This window comes from Panthera leo, chromosome A3 (genome assembly GCF_018350215.1).
Source record: "Panthera leo isolate Ple1 chromosome A3, P.leo_Ple1_pat1.1, whole genome shotgun sequence".
In the NCBI taxonomy this organism is placed as follows: domain Eukaryota; kingdom Metazoa; phylum Chordata; class Mammalia; order Carnivora; family Felidae; genus Panthera; species Panthera leo.
In genome coordinates, this window is record NC_056681.1 from 29069203 (window position 1) to 29089989 (window position 20787).

Consider the following 20787-nt stretch of genomic DNA (forward strand, 5'->3'; position numbering starts at 1 on the left):
GAGTGGCCCCCCCACCGCCAAGCTCCTTCCCCGGGAACTACCCTCAGCATCTCAGCGTCAAAGCACCAAGAGCTTCCAAGTGTCTGTGAGCATCTGTGCTTTGTCTTGATGTATTTTGTGCATCGGTTAGCAAGATGTGTCTTGAGGTATCAGCAGAGCCTAAGAGAGGTTAATTTTGAATCTTGGCTGACGTGAGATTTCATAGCAGTGCTCTGCCTATGTATAGGGAGGGAAACCCGTACTGAGCTACTGCTAGAACCCGTTTATTCCTTCCCCAAATTAATGCCGTGCACACAGGCTCAGCACTCAATCCAACCCCATGTGCATGTGTAGCCCAGGAACGAATTGGGACATCTTAAAAAAAATTTTTTTTTAATGTTTACTTATTTTTGAGAGAGACAGAGACAGAATGTGAGCAGGGGAGGGGCAGAGAGAAAGGGAGACAGAATCGGGAGCAGGCTCCAGGCTCCGAGCTGTCAGCAGAGACCCCCGCGTGGGGCTCGAACTCACAAACCGTGAGATCATGACCTGAGCCGAAGTCGGATGCTTAACCGACTGAGGCACTCAGGTGCCCCTAACTGGAACATCTTTTAGAGACATCTTCTTCAAAGGTGCCTGGGTGGCTCAGTCATTTAAGTGTCTGACTCTTAATCTTGGCTCAGGTCTTAATCTCAGGGTGGTGAGTTCAAGCCCTGTATGGGGCTGCACGCCGGGCGTGGAACCTACCTTAAAAAAAAATTAAACAAATAAAGCCTTCCTCTTCAGAGGAATTAAAACCAAAATGAGTTTCTAGCAAGGGAAGTAAGAGATTTGGGGCTAGGCCTGAAGGAAGGGAGATAAAAATGCCCTTTTCATTGCATTTTATAGTGGCATTAAATCTATATAACATACTTCTACCTAAAAGACTTGCTGGTGAGCAGTTTGAAACTAGAAAGGTGTTGGGCACCTGGGTGGCTCAGTTAGTTAACCATCTGACTTTGGCTCAGGTCATGACCTCATGGTTCACGAGTTTGAGCCCTGCTTCGGGTGAGCCCCGCTTTTCTCTCTCTCTCTCTCTCTCTCTCTGTGCATTGTGGGATTTTCTTCCTCTCTCTCTCTCTCTCTCTCTCTCTCTCTCTCTCTCCCTGCCCCTGGCTCACTTGCGCCCTCTGTCTCTCAAAAAAGAAAAGAAAACTAAAGAAAAGACAAGAGAAGAGAAGGAAAAAAAAGAAAAAGATATTGGGGAGGGCTGGGACGTGTGCAGTGAAAGGCTGCCCAGACTCTCCGACAGCCTGAATGGGATCCGAGGGGACAGGTGGGGAAAATTCTTTGAGCCGATAGTGGAGAAAATCACACAGTGTCATTTAAGAAATGTTCCCCATCCTCTATTTTCGGCTTAATAGTGGGTTCTGGGGTGTGGCTAGGTTCAGCTGACCCGTCATTTGAGGGGGAACTGTCCCTCAAGAGGAGATAAATGAACTTTCTGACGGTGATGGGGTTTAGCGAAATTGCTTCTTAAACTTTTCTTTTTCTTTTTTCTTTTTTAAATGTTTATTTAGTTACTTTGAAAGCGAGAGCCGGGGGAGGGGCAGAGAGAGAGGGAGGGAGAGAGAATCCCAAGCAGGCTCTGTGCTGTCGGCCCAGAGCTTGACACGGGGCTCAATCTCATGAACCATGAGATCATGACCTGAGCCAAAATCAAGAATCAGATGCTTCACCGACTGAGCCACCCAGGTGCCCCAAGCTTTCCTTTTTCTGAACCGCGGCACCATTTTTCTTTTAATGTTCTAGATTCTTACAATATCTGCAATTGCCTGGAGGCAAATAGGGAACGGGTTTTGCATTCTGTCAGAGTCACCCTCTTGCCTTTCCAAAGATTCAGATTCAAAGATTCTTGCAAAAGCAAGAATCGTTGCTTTAAAGTCTTTTTTTTTTTCCTTGCCCCCTGGAAGCCGGCTCGGTTGGGCAAAAAGGAGGTCTTGGAACCCCAGTCTCTTCCACTTCTGGTTAGCGCACCTCCAGATGGCAGGGACCAGAGAGAGTACCCTCCCTGGGCTTAAAGTTAAGCTCTCAGTTGAGAACACAGAACAAGATGAAAGCAAAACCTAACCCAGTTTTTTATATATGCACATTCACAGCTTTAGCTAAGCCCTGGTTCTCTCTGAGCCACACTGATACCTCAGAGGGGTGGGGGACAGTGTGTTGTCCAGCGTGCCTGGTTGGACAGAAGTTTCCTTGAGGTCAGCAGGGGATCTAGTGTCCATCTGACCTATTCTGTGGCCAACTTATTCTAACCCGGGAGTCTCTGGGCAAGGGGGCTAGTGCTCTAACAGCTCTCAAGTGCCCCACCCACGCCCACCAATTTTGTGACTTTGGCTTCCAAGATGTCCCTTGGCAACAGCTTTTTTTTTTTAATTTAAATTTAAATTTTATTTTATATTTTATTTTATTTTATTTTATTTCATTTTATTTTATTTTTGAAAGAGAGAGAGAGACAGAGACAGAGTGTGAGCAGGGGAAGGCCAGAGAGAGAGGGAGAGAGAGGGAGACACAGAATCCGAAGCAGGCTCCAGGCTCCGAGTTGTCAGCACAGAGCCCGACGCGGGGCTCGAACCCACGAACTGTGAGATCACAACCTGAGCTGAAGTCGGGCGCTTAACCGACTGAGCCACCCAGGCGCCCCTTAGCAACAGCTTTTACCTCGTGGGCATAGTGGCCCACAGCAAGCTTGTCTAAACAGACACTGGTCTGGGAAAACCGTGAACTCAGCGGTCTGTGAGGCCGGCTCCATCAGTAGGCTTATAGGACCTACGCTTGTGTTCATACCCTTCTTATGACAAATGACACAGAAGACACAGAAAAACGGTGACTATCTCTGAGAGGAAATGGGTCAGTAAAACCCAAGAGCGCTCTATCAAATTTACCAGAGCCATTAAAACCGAGGAACGACTTCCCCATATGTTTTTTCCCTGCTCATCTCAATTTAGAGACAGAGAGAAAGGACTCCCCACTTTTGTTCCACCAGATGCCGCAGACAGAGATTCCGGGCTGCTGCCGTGGTAAGAATTCTTACCTCTGCCGGCTGTTTGTCCTAGGATCTCTCCTCTGTAGCATCTCCAGCCAGGACAGTCTACCCAGCTAGCCGCGCCAACTACTGAGAAGGAAAAGTCTTCCTCTACTCCTCAAGGTTCTTCTGGCTTGTCTAAGAATTAACTTGATATGTGGGGTGCCTGGGTGGCTCTGTCGGTTAAGCATCTGGCTTCGGCTCAGGTCATGATCTCTCTGTCTGTGAGTTCGAGCCCCACATTGGGCTCTCTGCTGACAGCTCGGAGCCTGGAACCTGCTTCGGATTCTGTGTCTCCCTCTCTCTCTGCCCCTCCCCCGTTCATGCTCTGTCTCTCTCTGTCTCAAAAATAAATAAACGTTAAAAGAAAAAGTTAAAGAAGAAAAAGAATTAACTTGATACGAGACAGATTAGCAGGAGGAGATCGAATTTAATTACATACATGCGGGGAATCCACATAGACGTGAGCGATTCCCGAGACCGTCAGGCAAGATGAGGTATGTGTGCCCTCTTGGACTAAGGGGAATGGGGTAGGGGTCTGGGGCCTCCGAGCAAAGGAAAGCAGTGCACCCCTGGAAGAATGGGAAGGGTCAAGGTTTGGTGAGCAGGTCACTGCTGGGCCACCCAGGAACAACGGGACAAAGGGAGGATTTGGATCAGACAGGCCTTGCTGGGCTCCTCCCTATTCACCAAGCCAAGTTCATGTCACGCTGCCATTATCTGTGGTGATGGCTCCCTTCCTGGAGGAGGTCCTCTATAAAAAACCATTTTAGGCAACTGGGGAGGCGGGAGGTCAACGTTTCTTCCTGCGTGTTTTGGGCCTTGACTGCTGTCAGCTTGAAAAAAATCCACGTGCCCAAAGTAGTGCATCTTAGGGCATCAGACCCATTCAGCCGAAATGATGCACGAAGTTCTTAGGGTCTCGAGTCACAGCCAGTGGGGGCCAAGACCCCCACTCAAACCCCCTCGTCAGGGTCCAGCACTCTTTGTCATCCACCCCTCTGCTCTCTTCTTGGTCATTTGCCAGAGCCAAGGTGGGGGGGGGGGGGTCACATTCTGCCTGTCATGGGTGTGATGGCACCTCGCTTGGCCAGCGGACTTCAAACAGGCTCTGGAGGTGTTCACATATGGGTGTGATCTCCCGGTTTGCAGAGACTCAAGTTAACCCCGTTTCTCCCGCTGTGAGATAGAAATCCTATGTCATAGGATTGCTATCAAGATGAGAAAAGGTAACAGATATGAGATGTTTGATCTGCCCACGGCGAGCACTAATTTGACGGCGGTTAATATTTCCATGTTTGGGGCCCCTGGGTGGCTCAGCCGGTTACGATCTGACTCCCGATTTCGACTCAGGTCGCGATCTCAAAGTTCGTGAGCTCGAGCCCTGAGTCGGGCTCTGCACTGACAGCACGGATCCTGCTCGGGATTCTGTCTCCCTCTCTCTCTGCCCCTACCCGCCCCCCCCCCCCCGCCAAATAAACAAATAAACTTTCAACACTTCCGCGTTTATGGTGATTGATTGATTCACTTATCCAAAAATACGTGTGCCAAGCCCGACGCTAGGCTCTGAGAAGATGCGAGTAACACACAGCCCGTGTTTCCCAGAGCTCAATCTAGGGATGGGGGCAGACGTAAACAGGTGATCTGGTGTGGTGACATGCATCGGTAAACGAGGTCCCAAAGTACGCACGGCGCAAAATGCCCGTGGGAGCTGAGAGGCTGGACAGAGGATGCTGATTTCTCCTTTCCAACCCACCTGTCTATTCCGTCTCAGCTTTCTCAAGGCCCAGCCTGCCCACCTTGTCCCTAGAGACTGAATCCTGTCTTTGTGGTGCTAGGTCTCCATTCCCCCTCCACCTCTGGGGGAGGCCTTGAATCGTCTCTGCTCTGTCATGAATCTTTGAAGCATTATGCTACTTTTTTTTTTTTTTTTTAGCGTTTATTTGGTTGTTTATTTATTCAGTTCGTTGTTTTTGAGAGAGAGAGAGCAAGCCGGAGGAGGGCAGACAGAGGGAGGGAGAGAGAGAATCGCAAGCAGGCTCCTCGCTCTCGGCGCAGGGCCCGAAGCCGAGCTCGAACCCACGAACTGTGAGGTCGTGACCTGAGCCCAACATCACGAGTCGGATGCTTCACGGACTGAGCCACCCCAGCGCTCCGGCATTATGATGTTTTTAAACTCCTTTGTCGATCACAGGAAACCTTGGTGCTTGTAAATACCCACAAGAGGGGTTTGGGGGAAAATACATAAATGACAAACAAGCACACACAAGAGGTAGACTGTCTGAGTCCCCCCCACCCCCATGCCCCCCTCCACCTTTTTTAAACCGGTATGGAGCCTGGGCCCCGAGACAGACCATGCAGGACCTACCCTCCCTCTTACAGAGAGCACGAGGCAGAAGTGGCATGACACCGTGTCACGACTACGCGTTCTGTGGCTGTCCCTGCTGCTTCTTTAGAAAGAGTTGACCTCCCGGAGGACTTCTTAGCACCAACTCTGGACAAGGTACCTGGAGAAAAGCATGACATCATTTCCTAAACCCTACAATCCAGGAAGTTTGTCTTCGGGAAAAAAAAAAAAAAATCATAAAAGTGAACGCCTGGTGTTTCTTATCTCCCTTCTTCTCCCTAAGCTGGTCTTGCACAAGCAGGATGACCTTCCATTGGGTGACAAGTATGTCGTAAGTGAAACGTTTACATGCACGACAGGAATGACCTGGTGCCTCGCCCACCTCATTAGAATTCTAATTGGATGTGTAGGAGAGGCTGCTATAAATGGTAAGGAGATCCCCAGCTGTCTCCCCACACCTTCTGTCCGTCTGTCCGCGCCATTCCCAGAGAAGAGGCAGAGGAAGGCGAACATGACGGGTGAGTGCATGGCGTCTACTCTACAGGTCCTTGCTGGAAGCTTCTCCTGGACCAGCCTGAGAGGCCAGTGTTCAGCTCGGGACAGCTGCCCCAGGGGCTCTGAAGGCTAGATCTTAGTATTTAAGGAGGGCATTCAAAGGCGCCTCTTTCTCAGTGGCTGCCTAGTCCCTCCAGCTTGGTTCCAGGGGTAGAACATGCTTGGAATGTAGTCCAGAGTAATGGGCCGTGTATTCAACCCAGCTGGACCTCACATCCCTCGGACAGATGGACGAGTCTCGCCCCTTTCAAGCTGGCTGAGACCTGCTTCCCGTATTTCTCAGTGCGGTTTTCCCAGCTGTCAGTCATGTCGGCAAAGAAAAGCACATCTCAGAGCTCCAAGGGAGAGAGAGAGAGTGATGGCGTGTACGTTGATTCAAAAAAAAAAAAAAAAAAAAATCATTAGCGCGGCTGGAATGTTCCTAAGTAAACCACACATCCGGAAGCACCGCAGGCTCTTTTTTGAAAGGGACTTGATGAGCTGAAACTTCCCCCGGGCGGAAGGAGCAGGTGTACCACAGGCCATCCCTGCAAGCAGCACCGGGAAAGGAGGTGAAAAGGAGCTACAGGAAGTACAGGTTTTTTAGTTCTGCGGTCGCCGGTTGCCGGTGGAGGCTCTGGGCTCTTGTGAGCACCCCTGCCAGGCAGCGTGCTAATTATTGCCTGTCATGGGTGCTCAGCCTAGTGGGTTGCCAGAGACGCCAAACCCAAACAAGGCATGAGTCAAACCTGTAAAATATCGCGAGTGGGGGTTAGGACCTGGGGAAGCTTTGCCAAAGAAATCGCTCAGCACGATGCAAACGGCGAAGGCCGGTTACTTCGGAATCCCAAAGAGCAGGACGGGGGCGGGGGGGGGCTGCAAACACGAACCCCCCCCCCCCCGGCCCCCACGGTCCCCCGTTTCCTCCTGTGCACCTGCAGCATTGCTGGGTTGCCGAGAAGAGCTCTGGATCCCGCAGACGTTAGCACGAGGGGATGTCAGGGTCCCCTGGGCCGACTCCCTCCCTCTAGGCGGACTGTCGGGGCCGCACAGAAAGTTGGTAGCAGAAGCCAGACTGCCCTTTCCACTCTGTCCTGTTACCAGAGCTGAGCTCCTAGATGAGCGTGTGTGACCTCTGTGATGCAGAAAAGCGGTACCGAACTTGAACTCTCCTCCCCAGCTGCTTTTGTGTTCCTTAACGTCACCGAGCCTCAGGTTTCCGTTTGCAAGAGGAAAGGCCTGGAGTAAATAGACTCCAGGCTCCTTCTAGTAGGAAATGCTGTGCCATGAGAGGAAAACCAGGGGCGGGGAGCATGGGCCCCAGGGCCTAGTGTACCCCCCCCCAATAGCTCTGCAGGCCCTGCAAGCCCCGTCCCCCCAAACCTGCCCGCCGTGAGGCTGCTCCACACGTGTGGGCCCAGCGTGTCAGTGCCTGTGACTCGTGGAGACGCTGAGCTCTAAGAGCTCAGCATCTAAATCGACCAGAGATGTCCTAAGGTCACAACAGAAGGTAGACAATAGCCGGTTGGGGGAAAAAAAAATCAATTTTTTAAAAAGGCAGGGGAGAGACAGGTGAATTATCTTCACTCCCTTCGACGTGTCACATTGTCACACAGGCAGTTCCTAGCTCAGCGTTTAGCCCCCCAGCCAGGCGGTGCTCAGAAAATGTTTTCCGAATGAATGAATTTTACCTGTTGGACACCTCGGGAAAGGAGCCAAGGGGAGGTGCAGACGGGGACAAAGACAAATGAACTGTGGTCTCTGCCTTCCGTGAGCTCTCAGCCTGACAGCGCTTGGAAACACCAGTTGGTAGGCAAGTGACCCGCAAGGTGGACTGTCACGAGGCTGCATTGCGAATCGGACCCCCGTGCTGTGGGGGCCGAGGGGGGGAGGAGATTAACTCAACCAGGGATGGTGCCGGGGGAGCGAAGCAGACGGCGTTTGGTCACAAGGAGTCGGGCACGGCGAGGAGTTTTGCGGGGTGAGGAGTGTTCTGGGCACAGGGAACAGGAAAAGAAATGTGGGTGGGCCAGCAGGCGTGACCCAGGGGACCAGCAGGGTCCCACGTGTGCAGGTTTGAGAGGACTCTGTGTCCCGTTCCTAACTTAAGGTTCTAGTTGGAATCTGCAGGGGCTCAGAGAGAGCAGTCTGGGCTGCGGTGGGGACCATGGTGGCAGAGGAAGGTGTGGCTGGCAGCGGTGGAGGGGGTGTCCTGGGCCTGCTGCCCACTGGGGACATTGGGCTCACCTGCAGGGGAAGCCTTGTTCCCTCTCCCCCAGAGCCTCTTGGGGGCCTGGGGTCATAGGCAGAGTCCTCAGGGTACAAACCTGTGGGAGACCAGGACCGACCTTCTGGGGACGAAACCCTCCGTCCCCCTGGGGCCGTCAGCTTTCTTGCCAATTGCTTTACTGGGCAGACCACTACCTTCCGGGCCTCGTTCCCGATGTGCAAAGGACCCGTGCCATTCTGGGCTGTGGGTCTGCCACAAAGCATTTTTCCCCGGAGCTGGGACACCGGCGGCTCTTTCTGCTGTAGAAGCAGTCGGGCATTCCTGCTGGGGTCCTGCCTCCGTCTGTAGACCCGGAAGCGTCCAGGACTCTCCTCGCAGGGGCCCTCGCTTTGCGTTTCAGCCCCTGGGAGCAGAGCAACATCTAGGCTCTCTCTGCAGGCCGAGCCGCCCTGTAAGGCTCCGGGGCTCAGGGTTGCAGCCCTCAGGCTCAGCTTGTGGAGGAGGACAGCTGCCCCCTGCCTGCCTCAGGCCCAGCGGCTTCCTCTCACCTGGGGTCGCCGCTGCTGTCCCCCTGCCCTCATCGGACCCAGACCTGCCAGCGGCTGTATCCCCTTCCAACGCAGGCTGCCCGTTTCCACTTTTGCTACCCAAGATTGTATGGGGAGGTCGAATCGCCAAAGGGTGACAGGCTCACATCCAGAGAGGGGCCCTGGGTTGCGTCTCAGCTCTGTCTCTGCTAGCTGAGTGACCTTAGGCAGCTGACTTAACCATGTGTCTCAGCTCTCTCCTCTCTGAAATGGGGCTCTTTTAGGGGCGCCTGGGTGGCTCAGTTGGTTAAACCTCTAACTCCAGCTCAGGTCATGATCTCGTGGTTCGTGGGTTCGAGCCCGCGTTGGGCTCTGTGCTGACAGCTCAGAGCCTGGAGCCCGCTTCAGATTCTGTGTCTCCCTCTCTCTCTGCCCCTCTCCCACTCGTGCTCAATCTCTCTCTCTCTCTCTCTCTCAAAAATAAACATTAAAAAAATTTTTTTTAATGGGGCTCTTTTAATATCCCCTTTCTAGATGCTCAGGCCGCATGGCTCATTATTACTTGGGAACTTCTTTTCCTGAGCCTAGTTCCTCCTTGCCTTGGGGTCTGAAGACAGACGCTATGAGATGAAGTCCCTTTTTTTAATGGAGGAGTTTTTCCAAGGAACCTCTCCCACTAAGACCCCCATCCCCGACCCCCTCACCAGCCCCTTCTCAAGTCCCCAGTTCTCGTCTTTGTGTCGTTTTTATTCACCTCATATAACTTCTCAGTCTGTCTCCACCCTGCTGGGCTGTGCTCCACGGATGGGGCAATCCCTCTCCCCAGGGCCCACATGCCGGCCTGGGGTGTGAGCTGAAGGCAGGAAATTCTTTCCCCTATCACCTCTGAGCGGAGGGAACAAGGCCCCAGGGTTTTTGGTAGGGGCTGGGGGATGGGTTCAGAAGGTGCCTGGCCTTCCCTGCTCTTAGCCTTAGCTTCCTCCCCCTGTAAAAAGGAGGCAGCGATTTCCCCCTCCTGCTTCCCAGAGCTGCCGTGTGGCTCCGGTGAGGCACTTGGTCGTGAGAGTCCTCTGATGGATGTCCAATGACGCACAGGCCTACGGGAGTGATTCTCAGTCCTGCTGGCGTGTTAGAATCACCAGCAGGGTTTAAAACAGCAAAAAACAACCAACAAAACCCACCAATGCTGACCCTAACCGTGAGATCCTAATTTAGTTGGTCTAGGAAGGGGCTCAGGTCAGTAAGACTCTCTAGGCTATTCTTATGTGCAGCCAGGCTGGAGACCCACGGGGCCAAGAGGTTCTCACCTGTCTTTGGAAGTGAAGGGGCCAAGGAATCCTTCTTCCTCCCCGTGCCCCTGACCATGTAATGTCAAGGCAGGGAGTAGGCCATGGGGGCCCCTTCTCTCTGGCAGCTTCCTGGCACCGTGTCAAAGTTGGTGGCAGCTAGGAGTCACGTGTGGTCAGGCAGAACTTGGCTTCCAGTCTGGGCTTGGGTCCAGGAGCTGCCTGAGCATGTGCTACTTGGCAGATGACGTCAGCCAACTGGATTTTCAAATCTCTCATCCGTGAGATGGGCATAACGACATCGTAGGGGTTTTGTAACTATCGAAGGACGTAACGCAGGTAAAAAATGCACGGTGCCTGGTGCATCCGAGGCCCTCGATGGCAGCCCATGAGAAAGCTCAAGCCCTCTTCTATCCTGTGTTGCTATTGCCATTATGTGTGGGAAGGAGCCCAAGGGATTTGTCCCTCTGCCCTGCCCCCGCTGGGGCCCAGGCATTAGTGAAGGGCACACTTTGGATCCCAGTAATAACCCTACAAGGGAGGATGTTCAGGTGTCACTGTCCCTTCTACAGATGGAGATGTGGGGAGCTTGCCCAAGGCCCTCCAGACTGCCAGTGCAGGGCTCATGCCCCAGAACCCCAGGGAGCTTCACCAGCCCCTTGTTCAGCTGCCCGCAGAACCCCGTCTTCCCCACCAGCTGGGTGCCAAGGGACAGTACCCTCCCCCCCCCTCCCCCATGCTGCACAGGGATTGAACTTGTCCCAACGTGGTGGGGGTTGGGGGGGGGGACGAAGGGAAATGGGCCAGGCTCAAGAGACCTGAGATCTGAGAGGAAAGCCCTGTGTGCCCAGGGCCAGTGGGAGACTGGCCAGGAACTAGGGGGTGTTCCGGGTGCCTAGAGGGGAGTGACAGGGAGAAGAGGGAGAACTGGGAGTGGTTCACAGCCCCTCAGTGACCAGGATTTCAGACCTGGTTTCTGAGCCAAGCTCTGCTTCTAAACTACCCTATAACCCTCTGGGGGCCTCAGTGTTCTTCCTGTAAGACGGGAATATGGGATTACATCACTGTTTTTCAAGCTGCCTGTTGTCACTCATTAGAAGACTGTAAAATCAGTTTAGTGGATTATGACCAGCCATCCAAAAAAAAAAGGAAGAAGTAGAAGAGAAAATATCGGTACATTGTACATAGTAAAGGTTAGTATTGTTTTATGAAACTTAGTTGTAGACCCATGTATCTAAACACTCTAAAATTTCCTTTCTTTCTCTCTCTCTTTCTTTCTTTGTTTCTTTCTTCCTTCCTTCCTTCCTTTCTTTTCTTTCTTTCTTTGTTTCTTTCTTCCTTCCTTTCTTTCTTTTCTTTCTTCTTTTCTTTCTTCCTTTCTTTCTTTTCTTTCTTATTTCCTTCCTTCTTTTCTTTTCTTTCTTCCTTCCTTCCTTCCTTCCTTCCTTTCTTCTTTTCTTTTCTTCCTTCCTTTCTTTTCTTCCTCCCTTCCTTCCTTTTCTTTCTTTTCTTTCTTCCTTCCTTCCTTTCTTTCTTTTCTTTCTTCCTTCCTTTCTTTTCTTTCTTTCTTTTCTTCCTTCCTTCCTTCCTTCCTTTCTTTTCTTTTCTTTCTTTCTTCCTTCCTTTCTTTTCTTTCTTTTCTCCCTTCCTTCTTTCCTTTTCTTTCTTTCTTTTCTTTCTTCCTTCCTTCATTCTTTCCTTTCTTTTCTTTTCTTTCTTCCTTCCTTCCTTCCTTCCTTTCTTTCTTTATTCCTTCCTTTCTTTTCTTTCTTTCTTTTCTTCCTTCCTTTCTTTTCTTTCTTTCTTTCTTTCTTCCTTCCTTCCTTCTTTCTTTTCTTTCTTTCTTTCTTTCTTCCTTCCTTTTCCTTCATTCCTTCCTTCCTACCTTCCTTCCTTCCTTTGAGAGAGAGAGAGAGAGAGCGAGCATGAGTGAGTGGGGTAGGAGCAGAGAGAGAGAGAATCCCAACCAGGCTCCACTCAGCTCAGAGCCCGACTCAGGGCTCAAACTCATGAACTGTGAGATCATGACCTGCGCCAAAATCAAGAGGTGAACACTTAACCAACTGAGCCACCCAGGCACCCCATACTCTGGAAAATGTATTTCTTAATGTGGTCTCTAACAAAATGCTTGAAGACACTCAGCTAGACGGTTTTTAGTTTATCTATCAACCTAATTAGGTCTAGAAATCTGTAAGATAAAAATCTGTCTTGTCTAGAGACAGGACCTGGGCAGGTGGGGAAGACCTAACCACTTGAGTATCAATTATGTCATGTTGGATCACCTACCAGCAATTGCATGGTGTGGCCCCCCCCAGGAATAGGAAGCAAGAACCCCAGCCACACAGCTGGCAACCTCTGTCTACTGCTGTCCTGTCTGCGGTGGGTGATTCAATTACAGAGCCAGGCTGATAAAGATGGAGACAGCTGACTAGTAGCACAGTCTGGAATCTGTTCTGTGCTTCTCATGCTATCCCTGCCAAAGGTAGACCACAGAATAAGTGGGTGGGAGTTACATTTCGGGTGTATGCGATTAAGTTTGGTAATGAATAACACCGAGTTCCCAAGGAGCAATGGCTTAGAGACACAAGACAGGAGTTTACTTCTTCCTTCAACAATTGATCTTGATGTAGGCAGTTCTGGGTGCAGAAGGCAGGCACACGGATCCCCGGGGGCCCGGGCTCTGGAGGTAAGCAGATTAAGGGCATTTGTCAACTATTTTTATTTGTTTTCATTTTTTTAGTTGATTTCTTTATTTTGAGAGAGAGAGCGCGAGCGAGCATGCAAGTGAGGAAGGGGCAGAGAGAGAGAGAGAAGGAGGGAGAGAGAGAGAGGATCCCAAGCAGGCTCCACACCACCAGTGCAGAGCCCGACGCGGGGCTCCAACTCACGAACTGCGAGATTCTGACCTGAGCCAGAATCAGACGTTTCACCGACTGAGCCACCCGGGGTTGCCCCTGCCAACTGCTTTTAAAAAGAGGTTTCCTCAAAGGAACTGAAAACAGGTATTCAAACAAATGCTTGCATATGAACGTTCATAGCAGCACTATCCAGAAGAGCCAAAAGGCAGAAAGAACCCAAATGTCCCTCAACTGATGAGCGGCTGAACGAAATATGGTATAGCCATATCATGCAGCCAGAGGCAGGAATGAACTCCCCCAAAACGCCATCACATGGCTGAACCTTGAAAACGTAATGCTAAGCGAAAGAAACCAACCCTAAAGACCACCTATCTGTGTGGTTCCTTTTATACGAAATGTCCAGAAGAGGCCAGTCCATGGGGAACAGAAAGCAGGTTAGTGGTCGCCAAGGGGGAATGGGGATTGATGAGTGGTTCTGAAACCGGATAGTGGTGATGGTTTCACAACATGGTGAACGTACTAAGCGCCTCTGAAGCGTCCACTTTAAAACGGCTAAAGTGGTCAATTTCATGTTCTGTGAATTTTAGCTCAATGAAAAAAAAAAAAAAAAAAAAAAGAGGTGTCCTGGCAGTTAACGTATAGAACTTCTGCCTATGGGTCATTGGCCAGAATTCATTCACGTGACTACTCTTCCCCATCCCCGCCCCCGTCCCCGGCTGCAGGGGGGCCCAGGAAATGTAGTGCCCAGTTATATGGGGGATTTAATTACCAAGAAAGAAGGGGTGAGGAAATATCGGGAGGGACACTTAGCAGTCTCTGCCCCATTGGGACTGCTGGTGTCAATGCTATTCTCAGGAGAAGGAACTGGAGTCGTGGCCCCAGGCCTGACACGAGAGGCGAGCAGAACTCAGGGAGGTGGCATGGGACCAGGAGAACACGGGAATGAGAATCCAGAGTGTCCCATTGTGGGCAAGCCACCTTCGAGGCCTCCCTGTGCTCGCATCCGGAATAAGGACGTGAGCACATGATCCGTCTCCAAGGTTCCTTTCCCTCTGACGTTTTTTTAAGAGTGTGTGTTAATGAGTCCACTGTCGGAGTCACATCACACAACTCTCCCTTCCTCCCTTTTGTTCTGTCCAGACTGGTGCAGAAAACTGCCCTGAGGCTCGTAAACCTGAGAAGAACCTTACATGGTTGTGTCCCTCCCCCGCTCCCTGCCCTTCCTCTCCCTTCCACTCTGGCAGAGGGGGCTGTGATTAGGGGGACATGAAGGGGTGGAGGGGGGAGGGAAATGAGGAAATCCACAGACAGGGTGACCAGATCCTCGATTTGGGGGCTGGCAGAGCCAGTCCTAGGGTTCAGAGGCAGGACAGTGACTGAAGGTGGCGGCCAGTGGAAGGAGAAAATTTCCAGAAACCACACCGGAGGCTTCACGAGCAGGCACTCGAGCTGCCCTGTCCACTCCGGGCGGCAGGGACAGGCTGCTCCCGTTTTATGCACCCCCCCCCCCCCCCCCCCCCCCCGCCGTGCAGAGCGAATGCTATTTGGGAACACATTTCCCTTCCCTGCCCTGCTCACTCTCTCTTCTTTGTCGGAGTGAACATGCCCATGGGGAGGAAAATGCATGGTGAGGTCCACTCACCCCCTGGGTAACTTGGGAACTGAAGGTCCTGCACGGGTCCCCCTTCCAGGCAGGGACCCAGGGGCCGCCGGCAACAGGACGGTGCCAGTAAGACCTGAGTTCAGAACCTGGCTCTGCCAGTTGCTAGGCCTACGGACCCCAACTCAGAAGTTTATCCCCCTGAGCGTCAGTTTCCAACACGTATGAGGATTCCACCCACGATGTCGGCCATGTGCTCAGTGTATTGTTAACAGCAGTTGGCGTATGCAGGAGACCGAGGCCACATGTGAGCCCCGCTCTCCTCACCTCCCCGCTCAGAGAGGCCCCGGTGCATCCCGCAGGCACCCTGCTGCGGAGTTTGGCTCCTTCGTGCCGGGGCTCACGCTTGGTGTTGGGAGATGCAGAGAAGGACACGGGGGTTTAAACCCTGAGCTGGTGGCAAGATCCCTCCCTGGACCCACTGTCTTTGGCTCACACCAGCCCGGACAGCCTGCATTTCACTTGGGAGTGTCTTTGATGAGCCTGTACCCATCTCTCCAGCTGCTTGGGCCGGAGCCCCTGGCCCCAGGCCTGCCTCGGAGGCCCACCCTCTCCCGCCCCCCCTTCCTCTTGTGCGCAGCGCCTCTGCGCTAGCCAAATGACACCCCTGCTTGCCCTGCCTTCGGATTCCCTTCCCCACCTTCTGGAATCCCTTCACATCGAACGAAACTCTCTCCAAGACCTGGCACTTCCAACGAAGGCTTTTCTGATCTCTACGACCGGAAGTGGTTCTTTTCTGCCTGCCTCTCCTAGCCACCTTCTATCGGAGGAGAGTGGACTCACCCCCTTCCCATCATCCAGTCCCACTTGGGCTTGTCTTACCCACGGCTGAAGCTCTTGGAGGGTTAAAACTGCTTTTCATACATGTTTACACCCCCGGCGTCGTGCTTAATGTAATGTCCTGCAAATACTAGGTACTCTAGATGTGTTTGGTGATTGGATGCCCCCTGCACACCTTTCCTTATGGACAAAATTTTGAGCTGTCGTCATCATGGCCGTTGCGTGACTAGTTTTTTTATTTGTTCAGTTATTCCTTCATCCATTGGTTTATCTACTTGTCCTAACACCACCAAGCAAGGCGCCAGGCATCAGAATGGGAAGATCAAGAAGGCACATTCTAGGTGGCTCAGCTCGTCAAGCATCTGACTTCAACACAGGTCACGATCTCACGGGTTCTTGGGTTCGAGCCCCGAGTCAGGCTCTGCGCCGACAGCTCGGAGCTGGGAGCCTGCTTCGGATCCTGGGTCTCCCTCTCTCTCTGCCTCTCCCCTGTTCACGAGCTCTCTCTCTCTCAACAATAAATAAACATTAAAAAAAAAAAGAAGAAGACATATTCTGATGGAGAGAGACAGACACATATAAAAAAAAAATAGTTGTGCCCGGCACGTCTATGGGAATGCATCACCACACTCCCATCATAAAGCCAGAAAAACGGTTTGGTTTGCAGAGGAATGGATCACAAAACATCTCAAATTCTTGCTTGAAGGAATAAACTTTCTCAGAAGGTTTATGCAGGTGACACTCCTTGTACATCATGGCGTGGGTCATAAACCCTCCTCAGTTTAGTTCCACAATCACATAAGAAGGGGTTTGGGGGTGCCTGGGTGGCTCAGTCGGTCGGGCATCCGACCTCGGTTCAGGTCATGATCTCGCGGTCCGTGGGTTCAAGCCCCGCATCGGGCTCTGTGCTGACAGCTCAGAGCCTGGAGGCTGCTTCAGATTCTGTGTCCCCCCTCTATCTCTGCCCCTCCCCTGCTCATCCACTCTGTCTCGTTCTCTCTCTCAAAGATAAATAAACATTAAAAACAATTTTTTTTAAAAAAGAAGGCGTCCGAGATGTTTGCCCTCAGCATCTTATCCAGAGAACTCCTGGAGCTTTGACTTGTTGCTATCTACCACTGTTTTTGGTGAGCATTTGAAAGTCCCCTCCGGACCAGTGATCGCCCCATCTCTAGGCCTAGAAGTGCTCCTTAGAGCACTAAGGAGTCCTGCTGTCCTCCTCAGCCAGCAGCAGAGACCCAGGCCGACATCCGGGTGCTGCACATTTAGGGAAAGCAAGAAATACACGGGTCAGTATTTGCTGGATGTGGCACTTGGTATCTGGGAAGGCGCGAAGGGGAAAAAAGCAAAGCGAGGCAAACCAGCGTGGCGGATTTGAGAGACAGCGCCCCCTCCCGGTCCTGCGTGAGCCCCCCCACCCCCAAAGCAATGACGCTCCCGCGACACAGAGTGTGATTACCCAGGGCTGGTTACCTGGTTCTCCTGGCTGGTTGGGTGAGGCTATGCTGAACGCATGGCCTGTTCTTTCAGGGTCCAGTGAAGGTTGATCGAGTGGAAGAGAGGATATTCTCAAGCCTTGTGGGTAGTGTGTGCAGAGAGCCTCAGCTGCCTGAAGGGACAGAACAGGGAGAAGGGTGTGAAGGGCTCACCTCTCTCCATCAAGGTCTTTGAATTTTAATGGGGTGCTTCCTAGAAGTTGGACTCTTCCCCAACCGGCCCCACCCAAAAGCTTGTCCTTGTGGTAACGTACGCCTTTCCCCACCCCACCTTCCCTCGCCTTCCAGGACCTTAGGTCCCCTCTTCTGTCTTCCAGCTTTAGAACCCCAGAGTATCAACTGGCAGGTGACCTCCAACCGGCAGGCACATCGCACAGACAGGTTCTCCGGCCAGCAGCTCACCGTGCGCAGAGGCCAACCCTTCAGCTTCTCTATGAACTTGAACCGAAGTCTTGACAGTGGAGACAGTCTGGGCTTCATAGCCTCCACAGGTACCTGCTCCCCGCTCCCACACACAGGCCTAGAATGGCCCTTGGGGCTGTGCTTCCAAGGGTTCGGTGGCGTCACACTGGGCCACTAGGCTCTGGGTCCTAACCCCGCTCTGCCATTGATACTTGGTGTAACCTTGGGCAAGCCTCTGCTGGTCTTTGAGCCCAAGAGTCCTATTCTTCAAATCAAGAGAGATTTGGCCTACCTGCTCTCTGTCGTCGCTTTCAGCGCTCTTCTGTGGTGCTTCGGGGGATGACGTCCCCCTCCAAAGCACCCCTGTGGTTAGGTTGGAATCTGATCGCTCCCCACTGTCTGGCCAGCTGTTTTCATTGCCCTCTGTCTTCTTCTACAGGGCCTTACCCCTCAGAGTCGGCCAGGACAAAGGCTGTGTTTCCGCTCTCCAGTGGGATAAGTCGTGGTGGCTGGAGCGCACAGCTCGTGTCCAACAAGGACAATGTTCTGACCATCTCCATCTCTAGTCCTGCCAATGCGCCCATCGGATGGTACACGCTGAGCACCCAGATCTCCTCCCAGGGCAATGACTTCGTTCAGAAACTTGGGACGTTCATACTGCTCTTTAACCCATGGGTGCAAGGTAGGCATCCAACCAGCCACACGCCTAGCCATCAGCTAAGCAACACCGATGGAAAGGAGATGGGGGGATGATTTTTATAGGCTCAAGTTTGAGTAGCAGGAGTGCGTGGGATAAGGAAATAGCATAGAAGCCAGAAGTCAGAAGTCACAGATTTTCATCCCAGCTCCGCCACCTAATCAGCTCTGTAAGTCTGGGCAGTGGCTCTATCCTTCTGAGCCTCAAATTCCTTACCATTACGTGGAAATCCTGCTGTCGCCTCCGGGGCTACTGTGGGGACCCCATGAGCTTTTACAAAGCGCGTCACGTGGTGTAACTATAAAAAAACAATGACCACAGTATAATTCTACAGCATGGAGGCCGCTTCTTGCCCGAAGGAGCAAGTATCTCCCTCCTAGGGTCTCATTTTCTGCCCTCCAGGTCATTTCAGGTTCTCTTACAAGTTTATAGTTCCCACAATATGAGTTGGAAACATTAGAGCTCACAGGCTTCGTTCCTCGGTGGAGGTTGGGGGACGGGCTGCAGGTGTGGCCTGCTCCAGCCACCAGGCCGGCCCTCAGGAATGGGAGAACGGGTCTCCATAGTCCTCTGTAGGAGTCTAGTGCCTGGGATCTGACTTTTGTATCAAACAGAGGATGGTGTCTTTATGAGCAACCACGCGGAGAGAGAGGAGTACGTTCAGGAAGATGCCGGCATCATCTATGTGGGGAGCACAAATCGAATGGGCATGGTCGGCTGGAACTTCGGGCAGGTAAAAGGGTCTTAAGAAGCTCTGTGGCAGTCCCAGCGGAAAGGCAGAAGTTCCCAAACCTGCCTACCTGCCTGCCCTTCTAGTCATACATGTACTTGTTCAGAAGACATTTATTGACCAGCCGCTGTGTGCCAGGCCCCAGCCGCACACTCGAGACACGGAAGGTGGAGAAAAGCACATTATCTGTCTCTCTGAGGGGGACACAGTCTAGGGGGGCAAAACGAATATACAGCTAAATCAATACATTGAGGAATTATTGGTGTCATGACAGACGAATGAGGATAAGACCTAGGAGAGACGCTCGGGTTAACCACACACTTTCTGTTAATCGTAATTCTGCGTAAGAATATGACAAAACTTCCCTAGTGTGAGCATTTGGCCTCTCAAAGCCGTAGCCTCTTGGTCCTTCGTTACTATGACCACCCCCACCTCCACCCCCCCCCAATCTGAGTCCACAGAGTTCTCAGCTGTGCTCAGCCTAGTTAGATGTTGGCCCTTTGGGTCGGATTGCATTGGAAGGAAGACAAAAGGGGGAAAAAATGTATAAGGGCATACAGTGCACCCAGGGGTGGAAGGCAGGCTGATTTTGACGGCATGGTCTGGAAAAACCTCTCTGAGGAAGGAACTTTTAATCAGAAACCTGAGAAAGGGAAGGGAGTCAGATAGATATCTTGGAGAAACACATCAGAGGCAAAAGAACAGCACACACAAAGCGCCTAAGGCAGGAGAGAGCGTGGCCTTCTCTGTTTGAGAAGCAGTGACAACAAATAAGTCTTATTTGGGGAACACGGCTTCAAAATCTTTTAGTGAGATATTTTATCTTTATAACTAGTTCCCCGGAGTCTAAAGACTATGCTCAAAATCATAGTCAGGGCCAGATGGAAACTTTGGGATGAGCTTGGCCCCATCCCCTGTCGTACAGATGGGGAAATCGAGGCCCAGGCAGGCTAAGTGATTTGCTCCCCGGGCCATGACAGTGAGGGGGTCTCGTCCCCTCTCGGGACCTCGGCACGGGACCTCGTGCATGGCGAGGGCTCCGGACGAGTTTGCAGGCTGGCAGGCAGGCTGGCAGGTGCATGGGTGAAGCGCGGCAACCGCTGGGCTGGGTGAGGTGGCTGCTCCTAGAGAGATCCGTGTCCCAGAGGCCACGAAGCGAAAGAGCCCGAGTCATTCCTGTGGTTCCCACCGGTATGTAGCTCCTGTACCCTTCAATAGTGAACGCTGCTTGTCATTTGTCTCATCATAACGGATGGTCCCATTTGGAACAGTTTGAAGAAGGCATCCTGGACATTTGCCTCTCAATCCTGGATCACAGCCTGAATTTCCGTCGGGACCCTGCTACCGATGTGGCCCGCAGAAGCGACCCCAAATACGTCGGCCGAGTGCTGAGTGCCATGGTGAGTGACAGGAGAACCATAATAACTCGTGGCTCCCATAGATCAAACCCAGCTATGGGTTAGGCACCTGCGTCCTTTACACCTGTCATTGAAGACTCACAAAATCTAGTTGGTGGCTATAACCACCCCATTTGGCACATATGGAGGTGAGGCTCCTCTAAATTAAAGACACATGGTGAGTGAATGGCAGAGGCAGAAACTGGCCGGGCCCCAAGGCCCTTTCCGTTGTATCCTGAAGCCTTTCTCAGATGATAAGGGCACTTGCCCTTTTGCCGTCCCCCACGCTAAGTAGGGTGCACAACTGAAACTTTGCTCCATCACCAGACCCCCTAGGGGGGAAAAGGTGAGTTCCCAAGTGAGCCCGGGGTATCAACCCGCCTCTGCTGTGCTCCATCCCGTGCAGCAGAGTGCTCAAATGTCAGACTGGAAAGGCAGCAGGCCCACCCGCTCTTTATCAAGATGGGGAATCCCAAGTGGGAACCCATGGGGGAACCGAAGTGACTTGCTCACAGCACACAGCCTGAGTCAAGCCAGAGCAAGTCTGCAAGCTGCCTGCACGGCCTCTGGCATTCACTCAGTTCTTCCACGTGGAAGACCTGTGCCCCCTCCCCAAACACACACACACACACACACACACACACACACACACACAGGCTGGATCCTGGAGGACTCTCTCTCTCTCAGGTACTGGCTGTGTAGAGAAAGCCTCCATTAGAAAGGGTCCAAACATGGAGTCAATCTGCTCAAAAGTTACCAGTTAAAAAGCTGAAAGTTGGGGCGCCTGGGCGGCATCCGAC

The 20787-nt window shown here is 52.2% G+C and overlaps 1 protein-coding gene across 1 annotated transcript in view; it reads left to right on the top strand.

Moving 5' to 3' along the window:
• Positions 1-5901: 5901 nt before the first annotated feature.
• TGM3 (transglutaminase 3) overlaps positions 5902-20787 on the top strand; it is a 38354-nt gene continuing 23468 nt past the window's right edge. Inside the window, exons 1-5 of the mRNA XM_042930313.1 lie at positions 5902-5908; positions 16995-17252; positions 17603-17845; positions 18475-18593; positions 19862-19990. Of these exons, the coding sequence (XP_042786247.1) occupies positions 5902-5908; positions 16995-17252; positions 17603-17845; positions 18475-18593; positions 19862-19990 (756 nt within the window). The remainder of the gene's footprint in view (positions 5909-16994; positions 17253-17602; positions 17846-18474; positions 18594-19861; positions 19991-20787) is intronic.